This window comes from Leptosomus discolor, chromosome 7 (genome assembly GCF_034619465.1).
Source record: "Leptosomus discolor isolate bLepDis1 chromosome 7, bLepDis1.hap2, whole genome shotgun sequence".
NCBI lineage: Eukaryota > Metazoa > Chordata > Aves > Leptosomiformes > Leptosomidae > Leptosomus > Leptosomus discolor.
In genome coordinates this window covers 62,389,067-62,416,647 of record NC_141397.1, presented here as the reverse complement: position 1 = coordinate 62,416,647, position 27,581 = coordinate 62,389,067, and the positions used below count along the sequence as shown (strand labels likewise).

At 39.2% G+C, this 27,581-nt stretch overlaps 1 protein-coding gene across 1 annotated transcript in view; it reads right to left on the bottom strand.

Moving 5' to 3' along the window:
• Positions 1 to 27,581, bottom strand: part of SI (sucrase-isomaltase) — a 49,518-nt gene that overhangs the window by 9,216 nt on the left and 12,721 nt on the right. Inside the window, exons 10-37 of the mRNA XM_086468338.1 lie at positions 26,743 to 26,874; positions 26,447 to 26,566; positions 25,128 to 25,241; positions 24,032 to 24,116; positions 23,303 to 23,420; positions 22,743 to 22,914; positions 21,951 to 22,067; positions 21,260 to 21,414; positions 20,596 to 20,680; positions 19,274 to 19,330; positions 18,500 to 18,624; positions 18,020 to 18,108; positions 15,236 to 15,285; positions 13,754 to 13,924; positions 12,688 to 12,837; positions 10,923 to 11,120; positions 9,854 to 10,008; positions 8,460 to 8,628; positions 7,543 to 7,639; positions 7,319 to 7,431; positions 7,099 to 7,224; positions 6,181 to 6,309; positions 5,956 to 6,063; positions 5,611 to 5,673; positions 5,213 to 5,347; positions 4,661 to 4,745; positions 3,607 to 3,745; positions 283 to 416 (exon numbers count right to left, since the gene is read on the bottom strand). Coding sequence (XP_086324464.1) covers positions 283 to 416; positions 3,607 to 3,745; positions 4,661 to 4,745; positions 5,213 to 5,347; positions 5,611 to 5,673; positions 5,956 to 6,063; positions 6,181 to 6,309; positions 7,099 to 7,224; positions 7,319 to 7,431; positions 7,543 to 7,639; positions 8,460 to 8,628; positions 9,854 to 10,008; positions 10,923 to 11,120; positions 12,688 to 12,837; positions 13,754 to 13,924; positions 15,236 to 15,285; positions 18,020 to 18,108; positions 18,500 to 18,624; positions 19,274 to 19,330; positions 20,596 to 20,680; positions 21,260 to 21,414; positions 21,951 to 22,067; positions 22,743 to 22,914; positions 23,303 to 23,420; positions 24,032 to 24,116; positions 25,128 to 25,241; positions 26,447 to 26,566; positions 26,743 to 26,874 — 3,391 coding nt within the window. The remainder of the gene's footprint in view (positions 1 to 282; positions 417 to 3,606; positions 3,746 to 4,660; positions 4,746 to 5,212; positions 5,348 to 5,610; positions 5,674 to 5,955; positions 6,064 to 6,180; positions 6,310 to 7,098; positions 7,225 to 7,318; positions 7,432 to 7,542; positions 7,640 to 8,459; positions 8,629 to 9,853; positions 10,009 to 10,922; positions 11,121 to 12,687; positions 12,838 to 13,753; positions 13,925 to 15,235; positions 15,286 to 18,019; positions 18,109 to 18,499; positions 18,625 to 19,273; positions 19,331 to 20,595; positions 20,681 to 21,259; positions 21,415 to 21,950; positions 22,068 to 22,742; positions 22,915 to 23,302; positions 23,421 to 24,031; positions 24,117 to 25,127; positions 25,242 to 26,446; positions 26,567 to 26,742; positions 26,875 to 27,581) is intronic.

The window sequence follows — 27,581 nt, the reverse complement described above, 5'->3', positions numbered from 1 at the left end:
CACCAGAAAGAGATGGGAGCTGGTTGGTCCGGAGCCAACAAAGAAATGAGTGGCAGGACACAGGTCACGAAGGTGGCTGATCCCAAAGGAATAGAAGAGCTCCCAGAACGTGATGCAGAATCAAAGAAGAAGTAGTGAAAGAGGAATTGACCACACATTCTGGTTCCCAAACTAAAGTGCTTATTTCAGCTAACACCTCGTGGATTCTAAAAGCAAGTAGATGAAGGAAAAGAAATCATTGTGCACAGAAAATTGTATACAGATCCTTTTTCTTCTACATACCAATAATCGATTTAGCTAGCTGATCCCAAGCTGCAGTGTTGTGACTGAGCGGGTGTCCTGCCCATCTTCCGCTACTGGGGTATGTGGAACGGGTGATAACGATCCCACGCTCTTTGGTGGCACTCTGCAAACCGCTGACATTGCAAATAGCCAAAAAAAGTGAGAAATATTACGTGAGAATTTATTACATAAGTTCCTGTGAAAAGAAACATAAGGGCTTGTGTTTTCATAGCAAGGGGCAGCATTATGTGCATGAATATGCATGCATCCAATCCAGATGTGCTTTTTACAGCAGTTCACTGTGATTCACACATGCAGAGAAACTCAGCCAATCTGTAGCTGGAAAGGACTGGCAAACAAGGAGGTGCTAAAATTCAGATTTTCAGCTCAGGCTAATTACTGTATGGGAAAATACAAATGTAGCCCAGCTTGCACATTTTCTAAGGGCTCCACGATGTGTTCCAGGGCACGTAATTCCTTTCTTAAAGTACCTGAAAAATTGGGGCAACAGAAAATAATTTAGCAAAACTCATACGAAAAAATAGCATAGGGGGAATAGAGGTGCCAGAAATATTGGACCTGTCAGTATGAATCTAGTTGCTAAAAAGGTATTGGAACAAAAAACTGAGTCATGGATCTGTAGTCACTTTGGAAACACCAAGATCACATAATATTGATATGAAATGACCAACATGGATTTTGTCTAGAAGCAAACTTATTAAACCAGAAGCTTTCTGCTCGCAGCAGGTAACGGGTCTTACAGCTAAGGGGTGGCCACCAATGTGTGTGACTACCTTGGCATTAGCTGGCCTGCCGGTCTGATCATGTTTGGCTTCCTCATAAGCAGAAGACGTTTCAACCAGAGGTTAGCAACCTTTTGAGGATGGTGAGACTTATTTGTCTTTCCCAAATTAGAGGCAAAAAAACCCTACAGGGCAGGATGCGTACAGGTGCTTGGGTTTGGGGGATAGAAGGAAACATGTAGCACCAGGCAAGGAGCGTCATGGACTTTTCAGGATGCTCTGGCACTAAAACCCTAAATCCTTGCTCAGGATCGCTGCTGTTGAGAGGGGAGACTCGCTTGCTGATGACTCAGGAGAAGAGCTCCTGTGGCCCTGGTGTGGGTGAGCTGGATGGAGAACCGATTCACCAAGTAACCCCATTCCTCAAATAATTTAAAAAAAAAATATAATTTTTAAGGTTTTGGCCATTGCCACAAAATACCTGCAAAGGCAATCAAGTAAGCTTTAGGCAAAAAAGAAAATAAATCACTGAGTTCATGGGAATTTGTGCTTTGTCGTTGCCCCGCCAAGGACACGAGCACCTTTCCCTGCAGCAGGTGCTGTCGGTCGATGCCATGGGACCGGCACGGGTGCATAACTGCTCCGCTGAGAACGATCCCTGTGCAGCCCTGCACACGTGCTGTGGATCAGGACAGCCAAAACCTCACCCACAATACTAGTGAGAAAGCCTCGCTGATTAAATCGCACTGCTCTCCAGTGCTAGCTCCACAATAATTGCCTAAACAGCTGCTTCAATAAGGCACTATTTATTTATTTTTCTACAGGATTCGCAGCTTTAGTGACACTATAATTACAGCAAAAATACACAAGTCACTTAAATTACCGCAGTAATTAAACTAGACTAATGTGCTGTAATTATTTCTTCCAAGACAAACAGCAAGTTTTCTGCTATCTCTTATTTCTTTGTAACAAACTATCAAACAGTTTCTGCCTCTGCTTGAATCACAAAACTTCCACAATGCTTTGGAAATTGCAGCAAAAACTTCAAATGTACAGAAAGTCGATGTTGCACATGGAACTGCTCAAGGGTGAGCAAGGCCCGAGTGTTTTGCTGACTCGAGGTGCCAGCTCTCTGCTGCAGGACTGAGCCAAAGCCGTGCCCATGTCAAAAGCTCGATATCAAACTCCACATGGTTACTGTATTCTGCACTTTTCGGGTCGATGCAAAAGCCTCTTTACAAACAGCAGCATTAAGGCAACACCCAGAAGCTCCCTCTGTCTAATGGATGGGGAACCGAAATGACATCAAGTTACATAAAAAACCTGAGGTTCACTTTCACGTGACAGGCTTTTGCAAGCTTGGCCTGCAAACAATCTCCCTGTTTGGGTGGTTTACTATTAGAATAAGTCATATTACAACACGTTTTCAGTTGCACAAGTGCTCCTTCAGTCAATACCAAAGAATAACTGGGGAGCTGATACATGTGGACGTTTCATTTTTAATCTCTCATTTTTCTATACATCTCAAGTGTGAGAATATCTGTATAATCTGCGTAATTTATCACAGTCATTTCTGTTATGGTACCTCTCAAAACAGAAGGAAACCTTTCACTACACTTGAGTTCACACGTAACACACAGAAAAGACGGCCATGTTCCTCGTGCTCTCCAACTGGTGTCTGCTCACAACGCCCAGGTCGCCCCGATTCGGCTGACAGCAGAGGTACCAGACGTTCCCTCCTGTCCTGTCAGCAATTTCGCTCCTGCCTTGACTGGCAGCGCTGCCACGGCACGCTGCCAAATGCAACAGCCACTCAGTCGAAAACTCAAGCAGCCTTGGTATTTTCTTCCTTTATGGTAATATCAAAGTTACCAAGGGCTTTAGGGTCGTTAAGACCTATAAAGTAACACTCTTCCCTGCTTACTCGTTGAATGGGAAATGAAAGAGCGCAGATACATTATCATTAGATCAGACGTTATCTAAAGGAGGCCGGGGTGCTATTCAGAAAGGCACAGATAACGGCGTCTGCCTGGGAACCGAGAAAATAAATTCCGAAAGGGAAAGCCTTATGCACACACTTTGCATTTTAAAAGTCACCATTTCCTCCTTTCACTGCTACTCAGTTTGTTTTACACAGACAACATAACTGAGCCCTTCTTAAACTGAGATTGTTAAAAAGCTGTGCTCATTGTCCACCACTGGATGTATAGTGTAAGGCTGAAACAGCATCAACCTTAGGAGTAAACCAGGCTGTCCCGGCACAACCTAGGGACAGCAATCCTTTTCTGTTTTAATTATTATTAATTCTAATGACTTATATTTAATTAAACATAATTAGTAATTATGGGAGACTATCCCTGAGTAATTACTGTTCCCAGCTGATCAGAATATTCAGACCTGTTCTCCATTCTCCTTGTGAGTGAATCCCCAAGTGAAGGATCAAGGATGTCAGAACGAAAAGGAAGATTTCTCAGGCATGTTAAATAAACTGATGAGAATTTTGGCCGTAAGAATATAGACACGGAATGTTAATTTGTAACATATTTTGGAGGGAGGAAGCAAGTATGGAAACTCCACTTACTCTAGGGTAGGTTTTGTCTGTGACCATCCATAAAGACTGTGGACATCGTAGTGTCTAACTGGCGTACCATCTGGAAGATATTGTTGACCTTCCATGCATGGAGTTTTGACAGTTAAGCCATCTGACCGGAACCCCAAACCTAATGGAAAGGGAACAAAAATATTTATTTTTTTAATAGTGAACATTCAATAATGATTTGAGTTACTTTTTCTTAATTTTCATAATCTCTTAGGCGTTCGGTCTCTTTTAGGCATGTTTACTGTCGTTTATTTATTTTTAATTATAAAAATAACATTTCCAAATATTTCTAATATTCCTATGTGGGCATCTGGGTCTGTGAATGTTTTAATTGCTTAGTTACAGATGCTGTAACTGAAGAGGCTCAAAGAGTAAACAGAGTATATCCAAATTCAGAAGATACTCCAAATCTTTGTAAACACTGTCGTATCATCCATATAAACAGAAAAATGGGTGTGGTGGGGGGTATGGTCTGCGTCTGAATAGTCACTTCCTGACAATTCCTGACACACTATTCATAATAACCGAAGACAACAGTAAGCAACAAGGGTAATTTAATAAACCATTAATAAATATTTACTAACTAGTACTACTTTACACCAGTACTTATCTAATGCCAAGCTAAGACAGTGAAGTATTTCAAGTATTTGACTGTATATACAAATGGTAAGGAGAGGAGACACAAGGATATTTACTAAATTTTTAATTAATTGCATTAATCATCTGAGAAAACTGCAAAACTGAGAACTGCATTCTCTGCCATGCCTAAAGCAAAGCAACTAGATATAAAACAGATATCAAAATCCATATGCAGGCAAGTAGGTGAAAATAACTTTGTTTTTAGAAAGTGCCGTGCAGTTACTGCTCCGACCGAAACAGATGGAATTGAAGCGTGCCCATAATCTCAGGGCCACTTTCAGTTAGGAGCTGTGGTTTCATATACCTAACCTGAGGCATTTATGCTGCATATACCATAGAAGGAATTACACAGTAACCAGAATGACCTAGAACTATTTTAAGGAGTGGTCAGACTTACGAGGTACATATGGTGGCATATTTAGGAGGTCATTTCTACAGCCGTCAATGACACCATTTAGAAAAGCTGCCGGTTCATTCATGTCCTAAAAACATAGAGCAAAACCCGATTGTATTTGCTACAAAGCTAAAAAACACCCTAAATTCTAAATTGCAAACAAGAAGCCTTGTAGAAGTCCTCAGGAGCTCTTGCAGCTGCGGTCTCAGTCTGCCATTCCATGTTTTCTTGGCACGTTCACACGTGGCATGGTGCAGGGACAGAGAGCCGCAAAGTGTTTCCAGAACAGTGAGTCTGGGCTCTGTTTCCCCTGTGCAAACAGTGTCACAGTGGAGGAGGAAAGTCACAATATACCCAGGCAGTGCAAGCGCACAACCTAGAGCCAAAGGTGGTGCCTTTGGCTGCGGGCTCAGGTTCTGCCTGGTGCTCTGCTTACTTTCCCTCCAGCCTATTTGTTTGTACTTCACTTAATTTAACGCCACATACCCTCTGAGCCTCAACAGCAGTACATATACTGTGAAACATGGCCCTCTGCTAGTGAATTCCTACACTTACAATCCACAGGCCATCAAACCTGACGCTTCTCAAGGGGTTGGTGGGATTGTTGTGGAACTCCAGGATTTCTCTCTTCCACCACCTCACCGTGGAATTGCGGAAGAAGTCTGGGAAAGCAGCATGTGCTCCGTAGATCTGTAAAAATAGTAGGAAAGCAAAACAGATACAGGATGGAAAGCGCCCTGCTGTTAAAATGTTGGAATTTGTTTAAAAAATAAAAAAATGGGAAAAAAATAAATTACTTGTTCACTAACATTTTTAGCTCTGTTGGAAAGCTAGCCAGTGTCTGCACCTTATTCCTCCCATGAGATTTATCAACTAGTTTTCTGCTATTTTCCTTAATTAACGTGCTGCTCTGTCTGTATTTGAGTCTATAGCCAAACCATACCAACATTTACCTGTATCTGGGTTTGCTCAGGCAGTGACTCGTTGACTTGTACGTTGGGAAGAAATGGCCGAGCCTAATAGGACCAAGGACATTTTAAAATAATCAGACCACACTGAATATAAACTGAGCGTAAGCAACAGACAGATATAACCATTCTTCCCTGAAACCTGCGTGCATGACAGCACAAACCAAGGACAATTCGGTTTGTAGTATTTATTCAATGTGTCATTTACAGCCAGGCACGAATATACCGTTAGCAGACCTTACCCCATGGACAGCACTGAAGTCTAGGCTGACATGTTGCTCACTTGGATACAGCATGCTTCTACGAGCATCAGCTTTTTAAGAACAGTACCTTGGAATATATAATGTCATTGGTATTGGGCCATTTGATGAAGACATCGTCCTGCACACCTCTTGAGAAGGTAGGATAGTTGGTTTCATTCCCAGAGATGGCTGGATCCTACAATAAAAACACTTTCACCCTTATGCTCAACAAAACAAGTTTAGAAATGCTGTTGAATGTATTCTTCATTCTGCAATGATAGATTGAAATTTAAAAGCAGTTTTCAAAACTGACCAGGATAATGATAAATCTCATTCCTTCTTCTTTTATTCTGTTAATTAGAGCTGGTAATCCAGCAAAGCGTGTGCCAATGGTGAAGTCCAGTCGCCTTTCCATATAGTCAATATCTGCATATTGGACATCCTGCAGTTCACAAAAACAATGAATATAAAATGATTTTTTTGAGAAACACATATTTATTGAAAATCTGCCAAAATAAGTAAACTACTGAACTTTCTAACGGTGAAATTGGAAGCAGCTGTAACTTTAAGCTAAAACTATTAAATGAGTATTACACAACCTATCATCAAGCTGAACACAAAATAAACCTTTCACTACTGCATCTAGTCTGAGGGCAGAAGTTAATACATGAAAAAAGTCCTGGATTTGTACATACTGTATGTCCACAGAAACTGCACATTATGTTACCATATCTATAAGGAAACAGTGGAAACTGTTGTTCTGTATTGAAATAGTGATGTTAATTACATTTAAAATGAAGAGCCACATTCAATTTACAGTATAATTTTGTTAGATCTATGTGCTGTTCCAACTTTCCCAACAACAATCTGTGCCAAACCATAGCTGACTTGGCACAGAGCAATGTACCACTGAAACAATGCTACTCCATCTTCTTTCCTGCTCGTTTTGCTTGTTGATCGCTGCTCCTTCACAGCCAGCATGGCGGGAGCCCGTGACTGGCTAAAACATCTGGGTGCTTCTTTGGTATGAACAATAAAGAAAATAAAGCGGCCTGAGGCCTACACTTAACAAGGCCCAGAGTGTGCTCTGGCATAAAACATAGTCTGCTCTACTCTACCATGGTGGTGGGTTTTTTGGTTGGTTTTTGATTCTATGTTTAAATGGTCTTACTTAATATTACGAAACCAAAAGTTCAGGCATGAGCTCAAATGTTAACTGCTACCAGCATACATAGGGAATCCCAGCAGCCTTCATGCCCTCCACCAGCTGGGAGATTTCCGAGTCGCTCCTGTATCCATAGCGGCACAACTGGAATCCCAAAGACCAGTAGGGTGGCATGACCGGCCTTCCAATCAGCTAAAAATAAGAAAGAATATTTGTGGTGAGTAGGTGAAAACAAACCAACCAAACGAACAAAAACCATTAGTTTGTAATAGAGTAAGAGTCCTACTGCAGTGTACTGCTGAACAACAAGTTCTGGAGTTGGGCCCAAAACCATGTAGAAGTCAAGAATTCCTCCAGTGGTGCGGTACGTCAGGGCAGGGGTTGGCTGGAACATCACATCTGGAGATGAAGGAGGTGAAATGAGAAAAGGATGCGTGGATTCGCCACTATTGCAAAACACTGACCATAAAAATAAAACACATTGTGAAAATAAAGCGAAGGTTTTCTTACCCATTGCATTGCTGTTAAGCAAGAGAACTCCATGGGCATTGCCATCTTCTTCAAGAGCCATGTAAAATGGCTGATAACCATAGGAATTCGACTTGTACTGCAAAGAAAATAAAACACATTTTACTGGGGAAACATTGTGAGCATTCACTTATTTACATTTACTAATTAATTTCATAAAATATGAGACACACAACAAATAAACACCAAAATTACATACATAAACCCTACATACCTACAAAACATACCTACAGAAGATTGCTTTCAACTTCACAGCTTGAGTCAGTCTAGTTCAGACTGAGCAGGCAGGAAGGAAAGCAAAGGCATTACTGCTTTTAAAACTTGCTGATGAGAAAGCGTTTCCCCATTACAAAACTCGCCCTTCTTTTCAAACAGTAGCAGGTGTCTATGTGATCAGGAGATCCTGGTGACATTCTGCTCTCTTTCATTTATTCAAAAATATACTCGAACCAGAACTGGAAATTAGAGCTATGATTAACCACCACTATTTCCTTGGTCATTCCTTGCAAATCGCAAACGTGCTCTCTCGTAGGAAATAACACAAGTATACACATAGACATAAGATTTCTGGTTTGCTTCTGTAAGTACTAAATTAATCCCAAAGAAGTAGGACTTGTCCTGACTCATGTCTTGTTTTCAGAATAATTAGCTGAGAAGAATAAAAAAAAAGGAGGATTGTGCTGTTATTTCTAAGCCATTTGTTGCCTGCTGATGGCTGACTCGGGGCCTGAGCTGCAGACGTTGGTCTTGCTGGTCACAACGAACAGGTTTAGAGAAGACTATCGCCATTGAGATACCATCCAAATTAAAAGCCACGAATAAATACGATCAAAGCCAATAGGTGAAGACTTCCACACATGAGGGTCATTGGTCCAAAAGCCACGTTTGCTTCTACTTACAGTAGGAGGCTGGTCCCTTGTGAACATTCCCCAGGTGTGCCAGCTCATGTTATGTCGAAATGTGCTGTGCTCGGTTTCTCCAAACCCATATACATACTGGGATGGTAAGTGAGTAGAAATCTGAATGAATGTGTCACTGAACATGAAGGTGGGCAGCTGCGAATCCCAGCTAGAATGGAAAGAGGAAAATAAAACCAATAATACAGCATCTTCGGTGCTGTGTTTAGCTGGGTGACACTTTTTTTTAGGCTACTTTTTCTCACTGAAAAATCTCACTCTTCAGTAAAGGTGGAATAAACCTGTTATGGTTACTGAGAAAACTTAAAGCACATGAAATGGGGATGACTAAGATTTTGGTAGACAGTTTACAGACACAAAAATACTATGCACAGGCATCATTCATGGCAAGTTGCATTGTATTTTGGCAATTCAGCTGGAAAATCAGTTTCAGGAGAGTATGATCACATTCTCCTTCCAGACTGATTTCTTGGTGCCACATGAAATACAGTAAATAAGATGCTCTTAATAGTTCACTGGACTTTTTGTACAGATTATGCTGAAACTGTATCATAGGTCTCATTTGTTGTAAATCAGTGTCTTTACAGTCAGAAACCAAACTGCCACCCGATGATGTTCTGCCAAAGGATTACATTGCTCCAGGAGGCTGAACTACAGTTTCAATGATTACTCCGGTTGGCAAAAAGGAACTCATTTTGCAATTAAGTTTTGAGCACTTAAAAAATGACGTAAGAATGTTTTTCCAAATAAAAAGCATAACACGTACAACTGCTAAAATCACTGTTCTGTTTTCTAGCTCTGAATTAAGCTTAATCAAGGAAAGAAATGAAGCTCGTGTCAGACTTATCTGTCATGTTACCAAAATCCATCTGCAAGTGAGTTGAGACACTACTTTCTTATATACTTTTTTTTCTAACTATTCCCCAAAACCAAAGCAAATGATTCAGTCCTTAATGATCAGTGCTGTGGTCACCTAAGGAAAATTTTAGGAAGAGTAGAAAATTGTTGTGCTTCCCAGAGACTTAGGAATTACACAAGAAACGGCCTTTGAGGTTATGTTCCGTGCTTCGACACGTCGTAGACTTTTAGCAAGTGTCAGACTATGAAGTGACAGGGGGGAAACCTTAGGTAATTATGAGAAAAACAGAATATTGCTCAGGGCACCTTCTCCATCCTCCTTCTAGTCAGTGCTCTCATACAAGGCAATGGTGACGCCATCTCTGCTGGAGCAGTATCTGGCATTTGGCAGACAGAGCCGTTTCATGGGAAGGATACAAAAGCCAGTCTTACAGTATTTAAAATGTAGTACACAAGAAAATGGTTTGGTTTGAAAAGCGCTAACAAAACAAGTGGAATAAAATAAAATGCTGGCTTACATGACTGTTCCTGTGCTTCTGCGCCGAACTTGTATACTGAATGGTTTCTGCTGAACTGATACTTCATAGAGTCGTTCCTTGTCTGTGCTCTTTGGGGAACTCGGGAGATTTAGTGGTACTGGAACCTCATATCGTGTGTTTTCATAATCATAAATCTATGAAGTAGAAATCAATTCATTTCAATTAATAACTTGCTTGAAGTCTTACGTGTAGTGACAGAAAACTTGATCTGATGAAAATTTTTGAATATACCTGCTGAGTATTTTCTTTCAATAGGTGTTCTTCAACCAATTCTTTCATAGTGTTTGGTTTGGGGGAAAAAAAACCCAAACCTTAACGTTTTATTTTGTATTAGAAATGGCTTGTCTAATTATTTATATGAATTTAAGGTATATACCTATATCTAAAACACAGGGGGGTGTGTGTGTATATATATATATATATATATATATATATATATGTATGTATGTATGTATGTATGTATGGTAAATGTATGGTCTTTCTGATTCATCTTTTAGCTAAATTTGAGAGATTCCTTTTAAAGTTTTCTGTATTCTGAAAGGTGACAGAAGTTAGTTTTTGATGTCTGACCATTTTAAGGCATCACACTTATTTCAAGATTATTAAATGGACAGTAATAAATTATAGTCTAAACAATAGTGTATTAAAAATTTTAGAAGCAAAATGATTAATGTAAAAATAAACTGTACGGTCATGGTAACATTTATAAATACATTTCCCTGTATATTAATAAAATGTCTTCAGTTCCAGGGTTTCTGGTTGACATTACACATATACATTGACATTATACCTTTGATTCATACATTGACATTATACCTTTGATTCATATAATTTCATTGTAAAACAGAGTACAAAATTCTAGGACAAAAAAAAAAAGATGCAAGTGAAGAGCAACGACAACTAACTGGTTAGAAGGAGAAACATATTTAGGCAAGGGTGCTACTGTCTGTGTAATATAAAATTGACTATAAAAAGGCCTTATAATTTCCATAAATAAGCCTATTTTTAACAATGGGACATTACACACTTGTAGAAATTCTGGAATTACCTTAAATTGCAGCACGTGGTTGAGATGATATTTTACCTCCAAGCGTAGTGTGCTAATCGGTGAAGGGAAATTCTCATTAGCTCTGGTCTTGGCACTGTTTAAGGTGATGTTGGCTGCCAAACCTGTCGAGGTGTATTCTACTTTGTCTACAGTGTAAGCATTTTTGCAGGGTGGAATATCTGAGTTTGATGTTGCTTGCTGCAAACAGAAACAAGTTACAGGTTAGTGAGCTACACTACCTTGCTGTATTTTTTGTTGGCTATTAACATGGAATCCAAAGCTCTTGTTTTTATCAGACATCTGTCAAGTGTAGAAGCTGGGGAAAAACTTAGTGCAACTAGTGAACAGTAAAGTAACACAGAACCCAGTGATCTCTACACCGAATCAGATATAATCAAACCATCCAATCAAAGCTATACAAATACTTTAGTCAGGAAACTGAATCCTCATACAATGAAGTTGGATTTAATTTCTTTCTATCTGTGATCTTCGGCTCAATTTCACTCAACATAACTTAGCCCTGGCCTGTTGAAATTCCTAAAGCTTCCTACCTTTTAATCCCATTGCTCTCTGGTCTGTCTGCCTTCAAGGGGATGTCCCCAAAACCCATTAGATATTCAGGCAACATCAGATGAGACCTTTCCATTGGCTTTATTCACACAAATTATCTTTAAAATACACACTGAGAATTACATCCTCTTTGTCTAAGATCTCCTGACAGCAAGATCAAAATTACTTTCAGTTTCTTTCTACAGTTGAACAGAAACACTCAAACTACGTATTCTGAGGGTAGAGGTGCTGCTGTCGGTTAATGCATCAGCCTTCCACCTCTGGAAACACCATCGATCCTGACTACTTGGTCAAATGAAACTGCCTGTGCCACACATCTTAGTTGCTAATGAGTATTTATTCATCTGCCATCACCAAATTGAAAGTGCCTTTCAGTTTGAGCAAGTGTTCAAAACGTACCCAGTCCGTAACAGCACCAGAGTTCGATTTCATGTGAAAAGTAATTTCCAAATGTCCAAAATGACAATAAATATTCCTAATAGTGCAACAAAATCAGGACCGTTCATCAACCTCTTCAGCTGTTCCTGCCTCAGGAGTAGCTAGCAGAGGATTTTGGTTGTCATGCCTAGGACATGTGTCCAAGCTGTAAAGGTCAGGTTTAGAGGGGCATGGGGTAATTTAGTTGGAGGGACCCTCTGAAGTTCAGCCCTGCCAGGGCACGCTGCTACTGAATGTTTATAGCCATGGGATGCCCATAAACGAAACCATGTGGTAAAGGAACTGTGTGTCAGGGATTATGGTTGGAAAGAGCTCCTCAACATGGATATAAACATTTAAGTTCCTGTGAGAATCAAAATTTCCAGGGAATTCAAGGAATTCTTTTCCAACTGAGATTCAGAGGAGTCTGTTTGACTTAAAATTTGAAAACGTGCTTCAGTGACTATGAAGGTGAGGCAAAGGGGATAAGCCTTGCAGGCCATTTTGCCAGTGAAGCAGAAGAGGTAGCAGAAGATTTTTCAAAAAATACATTTTTCCTCAATTTCTGATATACTCTGGAAGAGCTTACATGGTCGCCAACTACCTTCGTTTGAGTGAGGTAAATAAAATCTGCTAGTACGAACCAGCTGATGCCTGTGCCCCCATTTATTTAAATCTGACAAATCTGTCAGACTACTTTTTCCACTGTAACAACTACAAAGAGAAAGCTGTGATTCTGGAAATGTTTCATTAGTTTCGAGAAATAATTTTTGCTTACTTCCCAGACACAGCCAAGTTGTTCACATTTTTCCTGTGTTGGATCAAGACTGGGATTACGACTAAACCTTTCATTGACGCTCAGTTGTTGAGTCCATTTTACTGTGTAAGATTTTCCCAGTTCAAGTTGAAGTCCTGTTATATGAGCAACCTATAAATATTAAACAATAAACAGTTATTAAATCCCACACCACATCCATCTTTCCTTCAGTCAGCAGAAATGCTGGTCCTCAAGAACATTACATTTTGATACGTGACAACTCACAACCACCCCTGTCCTGTAACATTTGATATAGTCTCACTTTTACAAACACACACAACTGATATTTTTGCGGATAAAATCTGAAAAATTAAGAGTGTAAAAAATTTGAGTCAATCCCACAGCTTCCTTGGAAGCAAACAGGAATAAAGATAAGGGCAGAGCTCTTTCACATTTTGAAATATGACTGCAAGAGGTAAGAAAAAGTTAAAATATTTTGATTTTGATTCAGCAACTAAGATAGCATAACAGGTAACTCAGGTGCTTGTAACAATTGAAGAAGGTGTACAATGCAAGCTCAAAGCAATGTCAGCCTTCAGTGTGGGAAAGCGCTTTCATGAAAGCTTCCCACTTTCTGTGATTCTATGATAAATGCAATGAGCTGCTGCTTTCCTATATTCATCCTGTGGAAATCTGTATAAAGCAATAAAGGAGATTTAAACAGTGTGCTTGCTTTTGTCTTAAAAAAAAAATCAATGCAGAAGTACACATCTAAACCAAGTATTTGTTACCCTCCTCCAGTATCAAACAAAAGTAACAAAGCTGTTCCTCCTCTTGGAAATTAAATGTTGCTACACGAATAACTGCATAACATAACTTTCTCTTGCACTGAGGGTCTGAGGGCAAAACATAGATGCAGTTTCTATGCAGCTGAGTTGAATGCAATTGTACATTTCTTCTGTAATTAAACCCACGATGTATTTTGTTGAAACAACATTAATACTAAGTACTGTCCTTTGCAATATATGAAATGAAGATGGTACAATTTCAAAGATGTTTACTTCCCATTTTCCTGTTATTCCTTTACCTTTTCTAGAGGATAATAGATGATATTAAGCGGAGAATTTTCCACAACATTGTTCTGAGATACAGTAACTGCTGTTATTTCCTGGAGCGCTCCCAATATCTTGATTTCCTCAAATTTCAAGTTGTTTGGATCAGCATAATTGCTGTTTATAGCAGTCATTTCTAGAACATTCTGAAAAATAATATAGTGACCACAATCTTATAAAAAATCTACCAAAAATCCTCCTGAGTTAACAATTTTTTTCTAATTAGATCTTCATACTGTAGCATAAAGTAAGCCAATAGCTTTTTCCTACCATATTCATCATTGCCCTGTTTGTTGTTAGCACAACAATGCTTTTCTACCATGCATATAATATGCTTCACAGTTGTGTTTCGGCTCTTTTTTTTTGCTTATTTCAGAGCTAAGAAACGGCTGACACGTGTCTGTGACAGGGCAGATAACCTCTACTGAACAGTGATCTCACCACTGAACTGTGATCTCACCAGGTTCTAACAAGTGGAGGTCCATATTCACTTTTCCTGATATAAAAATACCAGTTCCTATTCAATTGCATGACTTATTATTAGAGTAAGAGTCCAAACAGTGGAACGGCACCATGGCTGTCACATATGCTGGCGTATAAGTTCCTCATTTCTCTGCGTGTGAAAGTTTATGTTAATTTTTAATTCAACATCATTACAGTCAACTGATGATTTGGCTACAAGAGTTTCAAAATCCAATAGTAATCGAGGTTTCTTATCTGCAAATGATTATACAATTACATATGATTTAAAAAAATGACTAATGCATGTGCTTCCACATTCTGTTGCTTTGCTTCCACTCCCGTGTTCCTACGCATTCTCTCTCAGTAGCTGCTCACCATGGCAAGGGAAAATACCTTTAGCATATATTATTATCATTCATAAAATATGTTATCATAGTCCTTGGAATCTCTAGTTAATATTGAATAGAAACACTATCTGGACTTCACCCTGACAGAAATTAACCCTGCCAAGCCAGCTTCAGTTTAAAAAAAAATTTAAAAACTAAGTAGGTTCCCTGGGTTCAGACAAGACAGAGGTCTTCCTCACTCTTTGGAAACATTCAGCTACATTTTCACAGTATACAAAGACTTTTTTTTCAAATTTCCAATATTTTGAGGATCACAAACACTACATTCACCTCCTTTCTGACTCTGTTTTAACTGCCACGGATGCTTTATAGTTCTCTCATTTAACACACTTTGCTGCAGAGTTTATGATGTAGAAGCAAACAGGAGTTCTTTAGACACTTACATTAACTAGGAGAAGAAAAGACAAAGAGCAGATTTTCATCCCAGTTAAATTACAGTAATTCGAACATGACTCTGCTTCCACTTTGTCAAATGTTTTGCTTCTCAGTAAATCTTACAGGAGAATAAGGAGGCAGAAAAGAATGTGCTTTGAAGATATTAATGAAAATTGTCAATGAAAATAAGATCATTTGAAATAACATACTTACATTGGAAACCGTAAACTCATAATAAACGTAGGCTTTACTCTCAACTGTACCTGAAAGGCAAAGAAAGAAGTTACACTTGCAGTGCAGAAAAGAACAGTATTAAAAACGTGACTGTGCCACTGCCAGAGACCAATAAATTGTTAATTATTATAGTTACTGCATTTAGAGACTGCACTGAGCAACGAGAATATTTAAGTTGTTTGAGGAACTGAAATTTCTCTTATTCTTTTTTCCTTAGGCCAGTCTCCCAGAAGATCCAATTTTCCAAATTTTTCCAAAAATATATTGATATAAGCTTTTCTAAAACATAATATTTTTTTATTTTACTGGTATTCCTTCTTAGGCTCTATTAAATGTAGATGTAGAGCTCAAAATTATTCCTTAAAAATACCCTAAATAAGTGATTTTCATGCAAAAATGACAATAATATCAACAATCTCTGCCACAGAACCATCAGAGATGAAATAACACACCACCGAGAAAACCAAATACAAAAGTTGAGTCAATCTGGCATTTTTTTTGCCACGTATGAAAAGAAAAATACTGTCATCGCAAGCAAATTGTAAACAGTTTCCCTGAAAAGACTTCAGCCTGTAAGTTTTGGGCAGGAAATAAAATCATAAGATGTTTTATTGTTTTGTTTCTCAACAGAAGTGAGTCCAATAATAGCTTCGTTATTTTAGGCCTTGACAAAGGAGGACATAGAGCTGTCACCCACACGTACAGCAGCCACCCCAGGCCTTCAATATTTATGGCAGCAATAATCAGCTGAATCACAGCTCTATTTCTTAAAAGCATCCCTAACTTGCACAACAGTTAAAAAAAGTAAAGCCTTGGAAGTTTTTCTGGAGATACGATTGGTATAGTTAAAATTAAAACCCAGGGAGTTCTTCAGGTTGAATGCATGAGGAGAGGAGAAGGCAGCTATGCAGTCAGGAAAGGGGGATGCAGTGTTGAACCCCAAGAGCTGCTTGCTTTCATGGAAGTTGAGTCAGAGCCCCGAGCCCTGCACAAATCAAACAAATAGGCTGTGACTAAGGATAAAGGTAGCTTTTAGAGGCTGGAGGATAAGCCAGAGTAACTGGATCACTTTGATATCTTGAAGGTGGTTAGTTGTATCAGAAAACAGGCAGAAAAGTACCATGTCAGCTGCTGCCTGTGGATGGACAGTGGTGAGGTTAATTCACCAGGGAAAACCTCTGCCATCAACTAAACACCTACAGATCGCTCCTGAAAACATGCACGCAGAGCTAGACACCTTGTGTATGAAATACTTCCGTGAGTCTCTGTCTGCAGGATCTCTGCCTGGTTTTCAAATGAAACTTGCACACAGTACTGTAGCGTTATTTGTTTTCACCTGAATGGTAATGTTACTCCAACTTCATTCTTATCTGAACATTCTTACCGATGCAGATTTTCCTGTTTTCTAGCCTACATTTTATTCCAGTGTGGCTAAAGAAAGCTCTGACACTTTTGCCATTGACAGCAGTCTATGGATACTGTTGGACATGAATTGGAGAAGATGGGGAGTACTTGAAATGCAACAATATCAACTGACATAAGCCATAAACCAAAGTCCTTAGCTCTGAATGTTATGGTTCGTTGCAAATAAAACAATGAAATCTGTCAACTACAAGTTCTTAAATCATTTTAATACAAGCTTGAGTATTTTGTAAAAGTTCTTCCTAAAATAATTTCAGAATAACCCCGGAATAACGCTTTGAACCCCTTGCTGACTCTTGTAAAAAGTATATACTGAAGGACAAAGGCTGCGAAAGCAGCCTAAAGGATTTAAGTATCCCAAACCCTTTTTGTTTAATGGAAACAGGATGCCTAACTAAATCCTCAGAAATACCAGAGAAAATCCCACTGTTCACAACACTCCATTTTTCAAAACTTCCCTCATCTCAAGATTAAAATGAAGAATACATCTACGGACATATAATGGAATGAACTTGAATGAACTCAGCTTTCCTTGGACATGCGGGTGTTCCAAAAGCATTAACTTTATTGAAAGCCAAATTAAATTTAATCCTATATTACAGGTTTATGTTGTGGTTGGTTGTGGGTTTTTTTGTTTGGTTGGGTTTTTTTTGTTTTGTTTGTTTGTTTTTATTTTTAATTTTAACTTCAGTTGGATTAAGTTGCGACCTTAATCTTACCCTAAGCAAAAAAGGTATGTGAGTTGTGAATTGTTTGACAGAAAAAGACTGGTGAGGTAGGTAGTATTGATGCCAGTGATGAGCTTGACAGGCCTTGGCATAACGATACTGACTGCCCCCATGGCAAACAAGTTCGCCGGCAGCTTTACTAAAGGCGAGGTTGGCAACGTGACAGAGCCCGTACACGCTTACTCGTGTGCTTATGCACCAGTGTGCTGTGGAAACCAGATGGCATAAAAAACATTGATTGCAAGTTTTTAATTTCTATTGATTCTTAGCGTTGAACACCAGTTATCTGTGTTCTTGCACCCACTGAAACTAATTTGGATCCACACAAGAATACATATCAGTCTTGACAGCATGGTATAACAGTCAGCATGCTACCGTACCAAAGCTGTACATACGCAAGTCTACAGTGAAACCTGAACAAGCAGAAAACAAATTAAGAGTAGTTACAGTTTTCCACTTGAACGTGGTTGAAAATGCAACCATTGACTCTGAATAGCACGTTACAGCATTCCAAGTGTCTTATTCTTGCTCCATGAAATCAGCAGGAAGACGGAAGCTTGCACGTACGAAAGCTGTGTTCATCAGACTTCTTTCCCTGTTGACAACAGCTCACCTGTGGATTCTCCGTCATCCCAGAACAAGTCCCCAGACGCTGCGTTGTTGTCATCCAGGGCAATTATAAGTCCCATTGGGTTCCTCCGGCTGAGGAAAGAGAGACTTTCTGTCTGGCACGTGTAACAATTACCTAAACAAACATCTTCGCACGTCCTTCGTGTTCATGTTAAGAACGTGACACTCAACAGGGCTGCAATACTTTGAGAATTGCCTTAGATTAGTCCTTGGTTGCCTTTCGTCTTCATGTAAGCGGATTAAAATACATGGCAAGTTTACAGAATGCTATGCAAATAAACCTGTAATTAATCATTGAACTTGTAATTTAAACAGCCGTGGAAGGGGGCGTGGCTCAAAGGGATTCCCATATTTCAAGGTGAAAATCCTAAATGCAATGGGCTGCTGCTGGTTTGTAACCTGAAAGTCCTTAGCCCCCTCTCGAAAGCAAACCCCTTAACAGCAGTTCCGTTTCGAAGCGTACCTTGCCACTGTGGTGTTCGCTGGTTGCTGAGTAGGGTAGATGTATCCTCCTCGCAAATGGAGTCCCAGCTTGTCTGCTGGCAGGGACATCGTGGTCCATTGTTTTCTCACTGAGATTTGTGCCCCCTTGTTGACAGGGATGTAAAAAAGAACGAGTACGTTGCATCACTTGCTGCTGTCAACGTTTTCTTACATCCTGAGTTTCATCTTAATGCTTCTTTTTAGAAAGGGACTTAAGTTGTGTAAATATCTACGTGCCAATGCACACATAAAGATAAAACAACTGCATATCTAGATGATCTGATTTCATAAATCAGTCTCTCACTCTTCATTTTTGGCTCAGTCAACTCAGAGATCAAGTCCTGTTGGGAATCTGGTGTGAATATGGGAATCTGATGTGAACAATGTCCTTTTTTACCCATCAAAAGGATCATCACAGCAGCAGGATACTTATTGGCAGAAATGAGATTAGTGAATTATAATTGCAAGCTCTTCTGGATTATAATAATTGTATTTTAATTTATTTCAAACATGGTCTTAGCTAAAGTTTCCACTCAATCTCTCCTCCCATCTCCTGTGCTATATTTCGTGCTTCCGTGTCCTTTCTTGAGGTGTTGATTCATGTGCTTACCCCAACACCCTTCATCCTTAGTCTCACCATTTCCTTCCTTCGGGCTTTGCTTTAGGTCTCTGTCACCAAAGCAGGGCTGATAATCTTATTTCATCACATAGCCATTTATAAAATCTCCCCATAGTATTCTCTGCATTTACTTACCGTATCGTACTCATACCATACTGCATCAGGAATATATGCTTGAATTGCATCCACACCCTGAAAGGTGAACAAAGAAACGACTTTCACATTTGGAGGCAACTTAATCAAACACAGTACATTTTCCAGTAAAACTAAAAGTCACATTGAGAAAACCATTGATACTTGTCCTCTTTGCTGTTTTCTTTAGTGGTTTTTATGATGATGTCCAGAAAGGAAGACAGCAATCCGAGTACAATTTCTGCAAAGCTACTGGGAGGCAATGGAATCACCGCTCCACAGCGCGGCAGCTCCTTGTATGCAACCCAAAGTCACAGTGCTTCAAACCCAGTGGCTCAGATCATATCCACAAGTATCTGTAGATCTTCTTTATTTTCACATTTTTCTGGGCTGGCATCTTTCAGATTCTTGCTTTCATTTTATATATTTAACAAATGTTTTGTGTTTTCCATGGCATATGTGTTACTGGCATAAACAATCATTATTTACAAAATTCTGCCACAGATCAACCAACAATCTATTTGTTTTCTTGTACCACAGACAAGTTGAAACATAGCAAGAGAAGCTGATTCTGAAGGAAATTCAGAGATGATGCAAAGTTGAGGTGAATCAGAATATCAGACCAGATGACTTTGACTCTCTAGAGGACTGGTGGAAAATAGGAGCAGGATTGAATCGCACCAGATTTTCCATTTTGGCAGTGATAAAAATATGCTGTGGGCTCCCTCACTGGAAGCAATAAATGAAGGGGGAAAAAAAGAAAAGAAAAAAGAAGCAAAATCTAGGCTTGTTAGGAATCCATCCATAGCTGTAAATCAGTAATGGGATGTACCACGAAAAAAATCAGTATAATCTAAGGATCTAGCAATAAACCTGTTTGCACTGGAGACAGAGCTCTGTTAATGCTCATAAACAAGGCTGTCAGCAATTGCATTGCCAACAGAGTTTAGAGGTCTTGTCAAGACAGAAGAGTTCAGACTAGAAGAGGACCAGAGCAAATTTCTTGGGATCCTCAGGGAAATGGCGGCAGCTACTTTTGTGGTTCAGCTTGTTCAGCATGCAAAAGGAGGGGGAGTGTGATTTCAGCAGGAAATGCCTGTCTAGTGGAGGAGCTTTAAGCTGAATAACAGAATTGTCACGAGATGAAACAACAAAGGCTCAGAACTGTTTCTAATCAGGGCAATAAAGGAGTGACAAGAATACTGTAACTTGGGGATTTTATGCTGCAGTCCCCTGCCAGAGAAAAGAGCTGGAACTGATGACTCGGCGTGTCCCTGTGCCCCATGAAGTCGTTATGAGACAGACACCAAACCAGCCAAACCTACCGGGTCAAGTACAGGGGAAATAAGCAGCCCAGGACCCCACAGGAACTGCCTATCGACACTCCACGTCACTTCATCAGAGTAGAACCTGGGCACATGGGAAGGATATAGCAGTTAACTGTTTTTTTATGAACTATACCATCAGCAGCTATCCCAATATGTCAGGGTACTGATTGTTTAGAATCGTGACTGAAGAGTGTCACAACAAAATTCCCTTTTTTTTTTTTTTTTTTTTAATCTGAGGCAATCTGAAGATGAGAAGGTAAAGTCTTACCAGTTAGTGTTCTCTACCACTGTCTGAAAGCTAAGCGTGCATGTGTTCTTAACACAGCTTATTCAAGACTTCCAAGGCAAGGAAACATATTCTAATATATATGTATATATGATGGTGGAGAATAATTTGATTAGCTGACAGTAACATCTCATAGCAACTCATAAATGTGACTGACAATAATATATGCGTATATGCAGAAATTACAGATGGCTTCTGATTGCTCTTCTGATTACTCCAAAATGGTGTTTCATGAATTGAGAAGTTGTCTATATATATTCCAGTGTGCATTTTCACAGGCTACATCAGTCTTTAGAAAGTCTCTAAGAACATTTAATATGTCTGAGTTTTTTCATTCCTCATAGAGCTACCACAAAGGCTGATGAGCAAACTTACTCGTGCAAAACTGGCCGTACAACTGTGTCTCCTTGAGTATGAGCTTTGTAAAAGAGTGTATACAGGTAGGGCAGCAAAGTGTAGCGGATGTTCAAGTAATGCTTGGAGGTTTTCACCAAGACTGAATCAGGTCCAAAGGCAGCTGGATCCTGTGGCTGAAAACAAATACCAAATTATTATTATTTTCATCCCTCAGAAAACCCTCTGCCAACTGTGTGAAAAGTGACTTTCATAAATGTGAAAGTTTCAGAAAGTCTGAAATTCAATGGTGCACATCTGCATGGTGTTTTCCTTTTCAGTGGTGTGACCTGAGGTCCTGCTCCTTGGGGCTCCCTGTATGCAAACACTGCACATCCTTCCTTGCCCATCTGCAAGGAGGGCACATCAGGGTTTGCCTGGGTTTCATCCCAGCGTGCAGTCAGGTGCATGCTAAAGGACTCCCAAGAGTCAGTCTGACAGTGCTTGCCCTTGGTGGTAGGCACAATGAACTGCCAAATAAGGGTAGTCTCAATTAACTCTTATGAAGCTGAACCTCTCAGAGCTAAGATTTCATGAAGAGAGCTTAAGGTTCTTCTGTTTTCAAACCGGTCAGGTCTATCATCATCAGTGTCAGTAATGATTACGAGTGATGCTATTAAAGGGAACGTGGCAGTGTAACACAAGGCATTTTGTAAGAGAAAGCACAGCTTACTATGTATCCTTCAGCATTGTGATTCCTGGAAAAGGGGTAAAATGCTCCTACTTGCATCCATCTTCTACAAAGTTCTTCTGTAGTGTTGTCATAGAAACCACAAATATCTGCTCCGATCTATAAACAAAAGCAGAACATGTTGGATGTACAGTATGCCACACCTCTAATCTCTAAACAAAACTTCTAGTTTTCAGAGATACATTAATTCACCCTTAATTGCTAACCTGAGTGACTGAGCCATTCAACACATTTATAACTTTTTTTCTTTCAAATTCAACTATGTTGTACAGAAAAATTAAACCAACTACTAGCTGACACTGCCCATACTTCTATTTCTTCCAACGCTTTACCTTCCTGTTTGGTGCTAATATGCATATGTTAGGAAAAAATCTCAAGAGGCATACAAATTCAAATCATGGAAAGGAACTTGGCTGTTTCCCTTATAAATCAATGTCTCTATTTCATTGGAAATGATATCAAAAACACTGAAGTGTTTTTTATTGCTTGCTAGTGTTTAAAAATGACTAGAAGGAACAGGCAGCTTGGGATATATCAGATAATATGTTTGTTATCCACCTTTGCCTCACCATACACACACAGCCATAGTATTAAAATGAGTGGCCTAAACCAGAAATCAATACCTAGGAAATAAAATGTTAAAACCAGATTCCTAAAGGGTATTAATTTAGAGGTGGAAAAGTAAGGTGGTTGTCTAGATAGCATTGCTGTCACAGGGGCAGAGTTACTATTTATCCATATGTTTTGAAAGGATGTCACAAACTACTGTCATACATAAGGAAGTCCAAAGAGGTTAAAGTCCAGCATTCCAGGTATGGCCCATCTTAAGTAATCCCATGTTGCTGCATTATCTCCCAGCCAGTGTCCTGTGTGCTTCCCTGATCCCATAAAAGTAGACCTTGAAATAAGAAAGCTTCGTTTTCCAGGAAACAGTGCTTCGATGGCTCTTAAAAGGAAATGAGATTGGAATTATGCAAAGGAAAAGAGACAACTCAGACATCAATAATTTTATACAAGGCCGATTTACGCTGACTGATTTACGATAATTATTCATCCCAGGGATGTGGAGTCCTTTGCTGTTAACCAGATGTGTTTGAGCAAATTTCAAGACATTAGTTTTAAATAATCTTTCTATACAGCTTTGACAACCAACGTGAGGCTTTAGTACCAACTTTAATTAGTGGATTTTGCCTTAGCTGCATTGACTTAAATATAATATAGTATTTTCCAGGAATTGGGTTCCTTAGGAGTGAAATCTCTTGCTGTTCTGGAAAATGCAGGCCTTTTACTGTTATTAAAACTTTTTGTAAAAGATTTTAGGACACATTCCTTACTTCTGTGTTGATAAGATCATGGAATATCCATAAAGACTGTGGACATCATAATGTTTCCCCCATGCCTGCACTGCGTCCATACAAAGCGTCTTGGAAAACATGAGCTTATCAAGAATACCTTCAATAAAGGAATACAAATATCACTTTTAAAGTACATTTTTATTGTTAATATTTCCAATCTTTTCTTTAATGCACATTCATGCCATTCAAGCCCTGTTTTCTCTTTAATATTTGCACTAAGGCCAGTATTACTACTACAAAACCAAACTGCTGCTCTTGGCTGCTGCTTTGATTCGCCTTCGCTCTGTGACCTTTTCTGCTCTTGAGCTTTGCACCCATGCAAGGAATAACTGAGAAATACTCTCTGAATCATTATCTGAAAACATGTTGGCAATTGTTACTTAAACCTACTACATAATACAAACTGTGAACTCCATTTTACTTCTGCATACTTCTCAAAAACTATTGATAATGAAAGAACATAGTTATATTATCAGACATAATTAACGCAACGTCAATATTCAGTAATAATTTGAGAAGGGGAAAAAGCCAGTTATATAAACCACGCCTTTGACGAGGGCCAAAGGATACCGGTGTTTTCTGTCAATAGTAACGTCCAAACCCCACCCATAAGAATTACACTAATCACTTTGCATCCTTGTAGCCAATTGCACACTTATTCATGAACTTTCTGATGTTTTGCTCTCTGATTAAAGTAGAAGGACTTACTGGGAGTGAAAGGAGGGTAGTTTAAGTCATTCTGCGCACAACCATTTTTCGAGCCTTTAATGAAGTTTGAGACTTCATTCATATCCTGAAAAGGGAAGATGCAGAGTGTAATGAAGTTTCCTCAAGTACCTTTTCCTAACAAAGTTTTACATTCTATTCTCTTAGCCTTTATGGGTACTTAAGGGGAGTGACAGAGGTGCTCTGGTGGGCACCTGGCGTTCAGCCAGGGTCAGCGCACCGCACACATAGCAGCTGAAGGAATGTATTTTGCCATACAGGTTAATTTAAAATTGTTACAACTGTTTAAAATGCATGGCAAAATATTCAGTAGAGTCTTGTTTTCTTTTGAAATATTTATTTAAGTAAAAGGAAGCAGGAAAACCACAAAAAGAATAAAGGGAAGAAGGCGTTGAGACAGGGACTGAGAAGTTTAAGTACAGATTTCCTTCAGACAGACGCTTTTAGAAGCTTCATTACAGGATAGTCCATTAAAAAACTAATTTGGTCGGTCAAAATGGTTCTTAACCTTGTCTGATTTCCATGAACTGTACCTAAAATCCACTGTGCCAGACTGTATTTTAGTTCTTTTGTGGGACAACTTGTCTAGGGAGTCTGTTTTTTTTTCGAAATTCTTATCTGGAATAGCAATTGCAGATTCACTAACCATAAATTATCATGAGCTACTTGGAGCACCGACACGCAGATTAATTCTACTATACACTGTATTCTGGACCTGTTTAGCACACATTCACTGAGCAGGTATGCAGGTCTCCAAATATTGCCATTCTGAGTACAGGACTGTGCTAGCATTTGCCTTTAGCAATGGTTCATCAATTGAAGCATTTTAAAGTGTCACCGAACATCCAAAAGCCATCACACTGATCATTTAAATGCCATGATTAATGATTCAAATTAAATTTAAAATTCAAATTTGAATTGCAAATTCAACACCAGAAGACATACACAACCCGCACTGCTTTCAGGTTGGTAATAGTAAACATCCCTTTCAAATTCAATGCAAATTGAATCTGATAAACATCTATCCTCGCCTATTTTTAAAAAATGAAAATAAAAACGCAAGTTCTGCATTACTTACAATCCAGATCCCATCATACGGCACTGCATCATAAAACAGTTTGCATTCTTCCACCCACCAGCTAGTACAGTCCGGGTTGGTGAAGTCTGGGAACACTGTTTCCCCTGGCCACACCTGCAATATTAAAAGTTAAATAATTAATTAAACCTGTAATGATATTAGAAATTCATAGAATCGTAGAACAGCCCAGGTTGGAAGGGACCTTGAAAGATCATCTGGTCCCACCTTTCATGGGAAACAGAACCCAGATGAGAGCATCTATCACCCTGTCCAACCACGTCTTGAAAAACACCAGTGATGGGGACTCTACCATGTCCCTGGGGAGGTTGTTCTGGTGATTGATTGTTCTCACTGTAAAAAATTTCTAGTGCAACTTGTACCCATTGCCCCTCATATTCTCCATGTGGCTCCTTGTGAAGAGAGAGCCTCTGTCCTCTTTGTAGCTGCCCTTTAAGTACTGGAATCCTGTGATGAAGTGCCCCCTGAGACTTCTCTAGGGAGAAAAGACCGAACTCCTTCTGTCCTTCCTAATAGAGCAGATTTTCCAGCCCTTTGGTCATCTTCACGGCCCTCCTTTGGATCCTCTCATCTCTCTGCATCTTTTTTGAACTGTGGGGACCAGAACTGGACACAGTACTCCAGGTGCCACCTGACAAGCGCTGAGTAGAGTGGGGTGATCACAGCTCTTATCTAGTAATGCCCCTGTGGATGAAGCCCAGGATCCGACTTGCCCTCGTTGCTGCAGTGGCAAACTTCTGAACTCACGGTCTGTCTGTGGTCCACCAGGACCTCCATAGATAGCCACTGAGGGCAGTGCTCACAGAATGCGCTGATGAAGACTTTTGAATGACAAACTGCTAGAGTGACAAGAGCTTGCGTGCAGAAAGAAGGCAGAAAGAGTATGGGCTTCTCAACTTGGGAGTTTTCAATTGCTTTTGTTTTAAGTCGTACAAGGAACAACACACAACAGAAAAACTTCTCGATAAAAGTTAAAATTATAAATTAAAAGGATAACATGGGAGCTGGCTTTTCAGTCACTATTGAAAATAAACAGGAGCTGGCTGGTGAATTTTCCCTTGAGCCTTCAAGCTACCTTAGTTTTCCTTTTTGTTTAATGTAAAAAAATGCAACAAAAATAATCAAGAAACGTTGAGAAGTATCATATCCTAAGTGAGACCTTATAAACTTAGTTCTCACTGGCAGACAATTTTGCTGAAAGAGGCGACCTAGAAAATGAGAGTTTAAAAGGAGCCCCCTGACCTAAATTAGACCATAACAGTGACAACCGACCAAGTTCAAATTCAGAAAAACACAATTACCTCCCCAAGTAATGCTGTTACTCCGTCTGATTCATTAACCCAGACTTTCTTGCTCTCTCCCCTGGTGTAGCTTTCATATGGAGTACCGTCAACTAGATTTTGTGTGCTAATAGCAGGATCCTAAAAATAATTAGAAAACAAAAAAAAGAAGAAACCAAGATACACTCCATCAATTATTACAGACTACTATAATATTAGGCAATAAATGTAATAATTACATAGAATAAGCAAAGCATAATAATAAATATTTATAATTATAGTATTTACAAGGGAAAAATAAGTAGTTAAATGCTTACCAATATAATAATATATTTTTGATCATAGGCATGCATATAAGCTGCAAAATTAGGGAGATCTTGAAACTTCACTTTGTCATAAGTAAAATCTTTCTTTTCCTCCATATAGTCAATATCAGTGATCTGAGCATCCTGAAAGAAAAGGGAGTTCAGCTTTAATATGAGAAGTGGTATGTAAAGGTTTTGTATATTAGTCCAACACAATTTCTTCTGAAAATTCCCCTTTGTCATATAGTGAAATTACTGCTGGGACTTTACTGCAGCCTGGCAGAAAGTACGCTGTCAGGACCACTTGCATACAATGTGCACCTCATCTCATACTTACATCCCTAATTAATGGTACTGACACATCTTTTGTGCCTAAAAAGGGCTGCATTTATCATTAACAGATTTTAAATGAATGTCTATATTAACATTCTTTCAAATACCCCCTGGACATGTGGCTATTTCATTGCAGTTGCCTGGCTTCAAGAGCTATCCCCTTAAATCCAAACATTTCTTCTACAACTCTTGGCTCAACATGCTATTTTTATTTGATTTAAGCCATCAGGCTAACGTAATCTGAAATCTGATTTTGATAGTTCATTGTGCTTTGCCTTTGGTTGTCAATTAAGAATAATATACAGTCCCATAATTGTCCACAGGACAATTAAAGAAAGTATTTCATGGATTAGGCAACATGAGAAGATAAGTGGATACAGCTGGAAAGTATAACTGAAAAAGTGTTACAATAAAGTGCTCAAATAAAACTTACTATAATTAAGTCCCACCATTTCCCACATTCTGATAATGAGTCTACCATTAAAATGCATAAAAACCTGTGACACCAGCAGCCTATG